Source organism: Frankliniella occidentalis, unplaced genomic scaffold, assembly GCF_000697945.3.
Source record: "Frankliniella occidentalis isolate FOCC.00 unplaced genomic scaffold, Focc_3.1 Scaffold94, whole genome shotgun sequence".
Taxonomy (NCBI): domain Eukaryota; kingdom Metazoa; phylum Arthropoda; class Insecta; order Thysanoptera; family Thripidae; genus Frankliniella; species Frankliniella occidentalis.
In genome coordinates, this window is record NW_026267223.1 from 1,054,258 (window position 1) to 1,063,577 (window position 9,320).

A 9,320-nucleotide genomic window follows, 5' to 3' on the forward strand; every position below is an offset into this window, starting at 1 on the left:
CGGCGGGCGAGCCCACCTGCCAGGCGCTACAGGCCGGCCCGCACAGCAGCCCTGCACGGCGGGCGAGCCCACCTGCCAGGCGCTACAGGCCGGCCCGCACAGCAGCCCTGCGCGGCAGGCGTGTCTACAGGCCGGGCCGGCGCGAACGGTAGCGTGCAGCGCAGTGATGCCCGCGGGGCTCTAGGGCGGGGCGCGGCGGGGGTGGCCGGGCGTGGCCGCACAGGAACGTCCCTGACGATGGTGGCCCCTCCTACGTGCCCTCACAACAACGCCTAAGTTGGCCAGGTCTCTACGAACTGTGAGCAGAAATCGACCATTTTATCGCTGGCAAATGCGGGTAGAATAGGATAGGACGTGCAATGCAGATCACGATTGAGCCCCCCCCCCCCTCCCCTTTCCCTCTTCTCAGTGACCCGGTCGGCGGCGCCATCGCATCGGCAGTAACCTTGGCCGAATGCACGTTCCGGCCCGTTCCAACGGACAGCACAGCGGCACCGGCGTGTCCTCAAACAACCCGGCCGCCCGCCCACACAGCCTGATCACTGCTCTAGTCCAACAAGAAAACGGCTACTACACATACAAAAATACATGACCACAGGGAAAACAAAACGGGAATGCAAAAGGGGATCGGCGGATACCTCGGCTGCACGGCCTAGTGGCGAGCGGCAGGCTGGGGGCCTCGTCCAGCGCCCAGAGCTCCCTCTCTCCATCAGACTTTTAATTCAGCTTTAATTTTTATTACTTCTTTCGCGACCGCTGCCCGGCCGCCGGGGCCCCGAAGCATCAGGAGGGGGGTGGAGGGAGGAGGGTGAGGGAGGGCAGCAACAGCTTGGTGTGAGCTTTCACTGAGCAATGCACACACACGCACACAATTATCACACGCACGCCCGAACAAAAACACAGACACACACATATATACATATACACACAGACACACACACACAGAGGTCCGCGCGTGCGGAATGCCCCTGCCTTTGGGTGAAAGGAGGCAGAGAAGGCCCATCAATGCGAGGGGCGCCAGCCTCACACGCGCCCGGGAGAGGGGGAAGGGGGGGGGGGCATCACAGACGGCGCACGATCAGAAAGAAAGAAACCAAAACGTGGCAGGGCGAGCAGTGCGGCGGCCACCAGTCGGTCGGAGGAAGAGGCGAGGAGGGCCCCGAGGCGGCACGCGAAAAAGGCAAAGGCGATAAGTTGTGTCTGCGCCGCGGTCGCCTCCCGGCAAGGCCACCGCGGCGTCGCGTCACGGCAGCGCGCCGCGCGGGGCACCCAAACAGTAGAGCAGATGCACCCACCGGCGCGCGCGGCCCGTGTGACAAGAACGTCGAGGATAAACAATCTTCCGTAGAATATTCCACAAGTGTGATTATGAAAGTAGATTCTGCTTCTTGGATTGGTGTAGGTTCGGGGCGTGACGCTGGAACAATTTCGAATCTCGTTCGAGTTATATCTTAAGAGATCTAGGACCACTCCTTATTGCCTGTTCCTCTTCTGCAATTACAGTAGTTTATGACGCTTGTTGTAACTTTTCACCATAAGCAATAATTTGGTCGTTAATGAGGCACGGACAATTGAGCTGGTGAGCTGTCAAAAATGGCAATCTCTACGCAGACATTTTACAGAGCTGCATGTCAGCTCAAGTTGAAGATTGATGATTCATACGGTTTGCCCTTCATACGAGCCTGCACAGAGCGTTTATTTAACGTACTTGGGACAAATTGCTGCTTCGGATCAGGCTCAGGCAGTGAGCGAGCGGACTGCTGCACCGCCGAGAGGGGAGGGACGGGGGGCAAAGCAGCCATCACGGCGACGCACTAAGTGCATGTACGCTCGTGGCGTACACGTCCGCGGCGGGGCGGAGCGGGGCGGGGCCACCGTCAACAACCCGTCAGCTGACAAGACGCCCGCCTCGCCCCGCAACGACCCTAACGATAACCACACGGCTGACGAGGCTCGAGTGATACCGTCCCTGCAAAACCACGCGAGCAAAGACCCATCGCCGACCAAGCCACTCGGCCTCTCCCAGTGTCGCGGATCAGGAAGGTTGGTTCAGGTCGCACCGAGGGGTACATCACTCCGATTCTGGGCGTACACCTACTTTTAGTCGATTTTTTGGGGCCGTGACTTTTTGACTTTTTTTGACTTTTTTTGTACTTTTATTTGACTTTTTTTTGACTTTTTGATCAAATTTATTTGACTTTTATGATTTTTTCCCTGCTATTTTCTTTAAATAAGGGAGAGTTGTAATTTTGGGGCTAGTAATATCCAAGACTTTTCGGTTCTATTTATAGCATGAATCGAATAAGAAGAAAATTCGTCATCAGAGTACACCCCCTAAGTAAGAAAAACAAGGTATTTTCAGTATTTACGTTTTTTGGTGAAGAAATCCCATGAAATCCGATAATTTTATTTTTCTCACTTCACCCACCACCCACCCCCCTCCCTCTTTAAAAGACAGTGATCTAGGACTTTCCGATACAGTCACAGTTCCGTAGCTTTTTGGCCCCTTACAGGCAGATATTGCACTCGCATGTTGACTTTCTGTTAACTTTTTCAGTGCCTTTTCTCTGACTTCTCGTCGACTTCTCGTCGACTTTCATTGACTTTTTTTGACTTTATTTGACTTTTTTGACTTTTTATTTGACTTTTTGACTTTTTTTGACTTTTCAAATGACTTTTTGACTTTATCTTGACTTTTTTCTTGACTTTTTTAGGCGCGTACACCTACTTTTAAGAGTGGTGTACCCCTCGGGTCGCACCGACCCCGACGAGTCAGCGTGCGAGTAAGACTGCGCCTTCTGTCTCTCTCGCACTCGAGTGAGACTATGCCCTCTGTCCCTCACGCACTGCAGCCGGGTCGGCTCGGGTTCGCTATCGGAGCCTGTCGAGTTTGCATGCAAACCCGGGCCGATCCAAAACACTGCCCGGTCCCCGCGACACCCTCAGAGCCACTATTTTGCTTATTGAACAAGTAGACATCGCAATTACCATGTACATTGCCCCTCGATGGCCTCTGCTCACAGCTCACTATTTTAGTTCAAAAAATTAGCTGATTTTTTTATTTATTCCAATGAGAAGCGGGGGGGGGGGTGTATGAACACCAAAAAAATGTAAAAGGAAAAAACGAGAAAAAGAAGTGGAAGGATGCGCAGACGAGACGGATGCACGGTGCACGGCTCGACGGGGCGTGCCGACGTGCCATAGCACCTCGCATAGCACAGCTGCGGGAACAGGTTAGTCAACTCGCGGCGCGCCACACCTCCTCCTCCTCCCCCCTCGCCAAGGACGCCCCGGCGACACGGGAGACCTTCGTGACACCGCCCGGTCCGGCACCCATAGAGAGAACCATTCAAACGCACACGCACAGCACACCGGCACAAGATGAGGACACGGGGCGTATGCGATATGCGAAGCGATGATGGTACGTAACAGTAATCGAGGGGGAACAAGCGGAAGGAAAGGAAAAAAGAGCGAGGACAGCGGGAGGAGGAAGGGGAGGAAGGAGGAAGGGCAAGAAGTGTGCGCCGCTCACGACAGGGTGTGGCCTGTCTTGTGTAGTGGCGTCTATTGCAACCAAATGTTGCTGGGATAGGCCAGGAGTAAAACATTGGCAAGTATTAGAAACAGAAAGTAACTTTAGTGGTATAATATAAAAGTTTAAGTCAACTCAATCTGACCAAAGAGACAAAAGAACTAATGATTCACTGAGCCATGGAGTCCCCACCATCCAGGAATCAGTGCTCTCGACTGGCCCGGCGGCCCGGCTGTCGCCCACGCCAAGTGTGTCATGCTCGAGCAGATCGCTCCAAGATCATCCAATTCACCTGCCTCTTGTATTACGCGAGATAATGTATTTAAATGACATTTCAATGAAGTCGTCATCTATGGCAGCAAGGCAAGGTAGAGCAGTAGTTACATGGACTGCCGGCACAAGGCGGAAGGCGCGCTGCAGACTGACCACTCCCACTGGCCACGGCCCGGCCGCCCCAAAACAACATTGCAGCCGGGGCCTCTGTGACTCATCATATCACGAAACGAAAACTTAACAACAAAATACATGTTTAAGTTACGAATTTTGGAATATGGACGATATTTATCATGGTTACTGTGGAGGAAAATTGGACAAGTCGAATGACCATGACTAACTTAGTTCCAAAAGACGACAGTACGAGTTGCAAGTTTTAACTCTAACTCTTAAAATAACGTTAAAAGGCTAATAGAGGAATAAGCTACGGGACGCTGATTGCAACTGTAGTTCCACATAGTTCCCATTTCGTGAAACCGGAGATGAAAAGGCCGAGGTAGGCAGACAACTCGACGCGGCAACTAACTAGCTGCGAGACGCGGAGTCCAGACGGTACCGGGAGGCCTCCCACGGGTACCTAGCATTGCATAAAGCACTCGCTCGCTCAAGGGAAGGCCCTACTGGTTCTTCCGAAAATTACCGGCCCATTCCCCATCTCCTACACACTCACACTCGCACACAACGCAATAATTCAGAGACGCAACAGCAGCGGTCGGACCGGACACGGACACTACCACTACATTGCGTTCCCATGCATTCCCTATATATAATGTGATGCGTGCATATGAATAGTAGAGTGGCCGGTCTTGGCGGGGCGTGGTGGGGCGTGGTGGGGTGGGGCGGGGCAGGGCGTGGCGCTGTCGGTGGGCGGGCGGTCAGGTGACGCACAGCCGCACAGCGCCCAGCCAGGACGACAGTGTTTCTGCGCATGTATATGCAACAGGTGTCGTCCCTGTCGCGCGTCCCTCTCACTCATCCACCGCGCGCCAAAAGTCAAAAAAAATAAAATAAAAAGAAGAAAGAAAGATAAGGAAAAGGAATGCCGCGCCGTGTCACATGTCGACAGAGGAGGGTATGTACAAGATAATAATACCCTGTGCCGAAAACAATCGAAACATTTACGTGGCTACAGATTGTTTACAGGGAATGTAATGGTCTCGGCGCTGAGACGCTCGGACCCCGCCGAGTTCCCTGAGCCGGAAGGTTAACACGGACGGCCGCCCGCTCACACACCTATGGTGTCTCGGAAGGTGACCCTCCTGGCGGGAGCCACGGGCGGCGGGCCCAGCAGGTAGTCGTCATCATCGTCGTCGTCGTCAACGTGCAGGCCGTCGTCGTGCGTGCCCAGGTTCTCCCGCGGCAGCGACGACACGAGGATGCCGCGGATGCGGTCCAGGGTGGAGTGCGGGATGTGGCGCGGCGGCGGCGTCGGCCCCGAGGGGGCGTGGGCCTGCGGCGGCCCGGACCCCCCCGGGGGCGGCGAGGGCGCCGCGAGGGGAGAGTCGAGCGGGTCCGGCCCGAGCCCCATGGCGTCAGCAGCACATGGCACAGCACCAGCACCACGACACACGCTCACACACAGTCACACACAGTCACACACACTCCGGCCCGAGCCCCATGGCGTCAGCAGCACATGGCACAGCACCAGCACCACGACACACGCTCACACACAGTCACACACAGTCACACACACTCAAACACACAGTCGGCGCCGACGGGGAGGTCGCGGCACGGCGTTGGCTCGCGCGGCGCTTCGGACCTGGCGGCGCGCGGGACTGAGCTGCTCCGCTGCCGAGCTCCGCGGCGGCGCGCGGCGGGACGGGTCCGAGCGAGCTGCCGTCAGGCTGCCCCGTCCCCACTCCCGCCGCGCGGCGCGACTGTACAGCACTCACACTACTTACTCAACCGACTCGCTAAACACTCGTGTGACGTGTAGCCTCCGCATGCGACGCCCGCCAAAATGTCGTCGAATTTCGATATATTTTTGACCGGAAGTGTAAGTTGATTCGCGCGCGCGCTTCAGGCTCTGCCGACGCCCGCGCGCTCGTTCCTACGCACCGCGCGCTGTGATCGGCACCACGCGTGTACTTCCGGATTCCTCTACAACGCGCTGCCTGCAGGGTTCGGCCGAAGGAGGGTACGGCGGTGCACAGTAGCTTTTGTGCCACAAATTGCCTATATCTGTCAGGCGGCTCACTTCACTAGAGACGGCAGGGGAAAACCAGCGCGTCTGGCGATCGACGTGCGAACGCGCTAGGCAACGCCAGACAGGAGGATACTTGCCTGGCCCAGTAAGATATTTCGATCCTAGATAAAACTGCAAGCGAAAAATGACGCCATTTGCGGCCAAGTCCGGCTGCTGGGCTTAGCCCTTTCTCCCCCAATACATATGTCGGTTGCGTGTGCGTCATCCTGGCGGAGGCATGTCACGAGTCGACCGAAACAACAACTCCCTCCTCACATTTTTCCCACGAAAAGTACAAACTACTAATCCACTAGCGCTTCCCACCCGCACCACAGACAGATACACAGACAGACAGACGAACAGACACACAGACACGGGCGCATGCGGTCACCGCAGCTTTGGGCCGACCGGCCGCCTCGGCAGCCATCCATCTATGTAGCTGCGCCGCTCGGCCGGGAGCAGCGCGGCTAATACGCTCCGTGACACTTCAGCGCGGCCAGCGCCGGGGCGGAGCGGGGCGGGGCGTGGGTGGACGTTTGGCACGTTCGGCCCCCGATCGCATCGCCGCCGCGCCGACCTGCTGCCGGTGGCCGCGACACACACCACGCCCAGGAAGTCACGTGGACGAGGGGCAGCAAAGGATGTGCGCACTGGGATCCTCTATCCTGACCCAAGAGAGGTGATGGAGAAGGGAAGGGGGGGAAACATGCGGTGGGAATCCCAATCCAAAGGGGTTTCAATTCAATCCGTAATCCTCTAATAGAGGACCGCCGCCGGCCCAACGGCACGCAGTCGCGAGTCTATGGCCTTCGGGTCGCGGCCGGCGCCGGCAGTGGCGCAGGGGGAAGCACCTGTGCGCCGGCGCGACCCACCATGCAAGGCTAAAGGCACACTTTGCTGGAGGGCGAGGGAGACAGGATACTGTGAGGACTTTAGAAATAAAATATATTTACCGACTAATACAAAACAAGAAGGTAGGTAGGGTCGGGGTCAAAAGGACAAGCTGTGGGAGGGCAGGGGGACAAGACAAGACACCCTGGGGGAGAGCGGGGATGGCAGGACACCCTGCGGGAGGGACAGGGGGCAGGACACGCTGTGGGAGGGCGAGGAGACCGCACACCCTGCGGGAGGGCGGGGGAGGCAGGACACCCTGCGGGAGGGCGGGGGAGGCAGGACACCCTGCAGGAGGGCGGGGAGACCGGACACCCTGTGGGAGGGCTGAGGAGACAAGGCACTACGTACCCCGCGGTGTGCGTGACACAAGCCGATGACCCAGAAACACGCGCCCGGGCCATGTATGCCATCGCCATTGTAAGGGCGGGTGCGGAGGGGGAGGGGCGCACCGGACGAGACCCGCCGACGGACCGGAAGTGGCGGCGGCGTCACCGGAACCAACCCCTCGGCGGCCGGACGAGCTAAGCTTCCCCCACGTCCAAGCGCAAACAGATTGTCCTTCCTCGCCAAACTGGCGGCAAAGGGCAAATAACAGAGAACACACTGTGAGAGTTTCTTTCCAAAAATTGTGACGGAGAGTTTCTGTTCCAAACATTTCTGCTCGCGAGGACAAAACATTCCAGTTTTTTGCTTCTTGTGCGGGGGGAGTTTGAGAGCCTCCCCCCGTGCTGCACACACAAATGCTGTGCCCGGCCGCAGCAGCACCATTCCCATTAAATATTTACGTCCAGAGTACGTAGTATACATACGCCCAGGTCGTTCTAGGTCCGCCCCCGCCCCAGCCCGCGCGGGCCACCCCCGCTCATCAGTTATGCACGGCGGGATCAATATTACACCTCGCAACCTCATTGTCGCCGCCCCCGGCCGCCCCCGCCGACAGGTGATGGGCGCTGCGCCGCCGCCACCGCGCTACACTCCGGTCCTACACACTTTCGTACAGCACGTGGTATGACCGAACAACAAAACGCGGTCGAGTTTGAAAGCACGTGCCTCGCCTCGCGGATTTGTGTCGCGAGCGCAGAGTGTGACGGAACACTACTGCGACAGTCAGAGACAGTGAAGAGCCCGACGACGGCGGGGCGCGGAGCGGATAAGGCGCGCGTCTGAGTATGGGTATCGGGGAGCGGCCTCGCGCGAGTATGCAGGCCGCCGGGCCTCCTGGAGGGGGCCGCCGTCCACAACGAGCGCGGCCCATACAGAGTGGTACAGCGTTACGCCCTTCAGGTGCGCGACGCGGCGTTAGACGGAACGGACCTAGAAAGAACAGCCGCAGTTTGCCGTTACGGAACTGCCCAGTTCGGTCAAAAGAAGCTCTCATAGCGCCTGACCGGTAGGCAACATATAGCCTGCAGTGCACCGGTGCACTGCAGGGTGGCCTACCCTCAAGTTCGCAGGCGCCGAGCTGATCCAGCAGTGAGTATGGCGAATGTATCTGAGAAAAGCGGACGTACTTTTATACACAATCGCTTTCGCATTTCATAATGTGCGCGACACAGCGTTACGCAGACTAGACGTCATGTGCGCGACATGGTGACACCTCGCTCGCTCCACGGCCTCCAGAGCTAGTCGCCTGTCTACGATGCGGCAGATAGCTCCAGCTCCACGCCATGCTCCTTGTTCGATGCTCAAGAGCGCGGACGTCGTGTGAGTCAGGGCCTGGAGAAGTACGGTCTGAACAGAAAGAGGGAGGCTTCTGTCTCGAAATGCACGGCCTGGAGAGGCTCCAGGACCGCGACGAGGAAGCTGTGCCCATCCGATCAGCTGCGCGGCGCGTGTCGGCAAGGCCGTGCCGCCGATGAACTGCCTTCTTTCGTGTTGTGTTGTTGTTTTTTTTTCGCGCTGCTAGAATGGAGCCTGCCGCAGGCGCCCCGAGTCCATTTATTTGGCTTGGAGGTCAAACCGAGACGATGGTAGTAGTAGTGGTGGTGGTACTAGTGCGTGACGGGGATAGTCACACGACAGTCACACTGCAGCTAACGCGTGACAGGGACTGAGGCGGGCCGCGACAGCAATGACTCGTGTAATGCTAGGCTCGCGGGGAGCAGCGGGCCGGGTCCGGTGGGCGGCCTGCAAGACGGCCGGGTGAGTGACAAGGAGAGACAATGACGAGGGGGGCGGGGCGGGGCGAGGAGCGTCGTCACCACGAGGAGTCTGGGGGCGGCCACTATACGGCGCGCAGTATAAAGTATGGCTCAGGACAAACGACGGCACAGTTAACAATCACTGTCATTTTCGGCGAGTCGGAAAACGTGCATTTAGTAGAACCCATACTAGAGACGCGCCGGTGACGTGCACAAGAGCGAACTGTCACAAGCGCGACCCGTCGTAAGCGCGAATGCCACAAGCGCGACCCGGCGCAAGCGCGAACGCCGCAAG

At 57.7% G+C, this 9,320-nt stretch overlaps 1 protein-coding gene across 5 annotated transcripts in view; it reads right to left on the minus strand.

Moving 5' to 3' along the window:
- The window catches only part of LOC113203952 (MAP7 domain-containing protein 1), a 17,972-nt gene extending 12,580 nt beyond the window's left edge, over positions 1–5,392 (minus strand). For 2 of the 5 annotated variants that reach the window (XM_026418915.2, XM_026418914.2), the window contains exon 1: positions 5,039–5,391. In XM_026418915.2, coding sequence (XP_026274700.1) covers positions 5,039–5,333 — 295 coding nt within the window. In that variant the 5' untranslated portion in view covers positions 5,334–5,391. Of the gene's footprint in view, positions 1–5,038 lie in introns of all 5 variants that reach the window. The other 3 variants (XM_026418913.2, XM_026418916.2, XM_052269479.1) reach the window with 3 other exon arrangements.
- Positions 5,393–9,320: the final 3,928 nt, after the last annotated feature.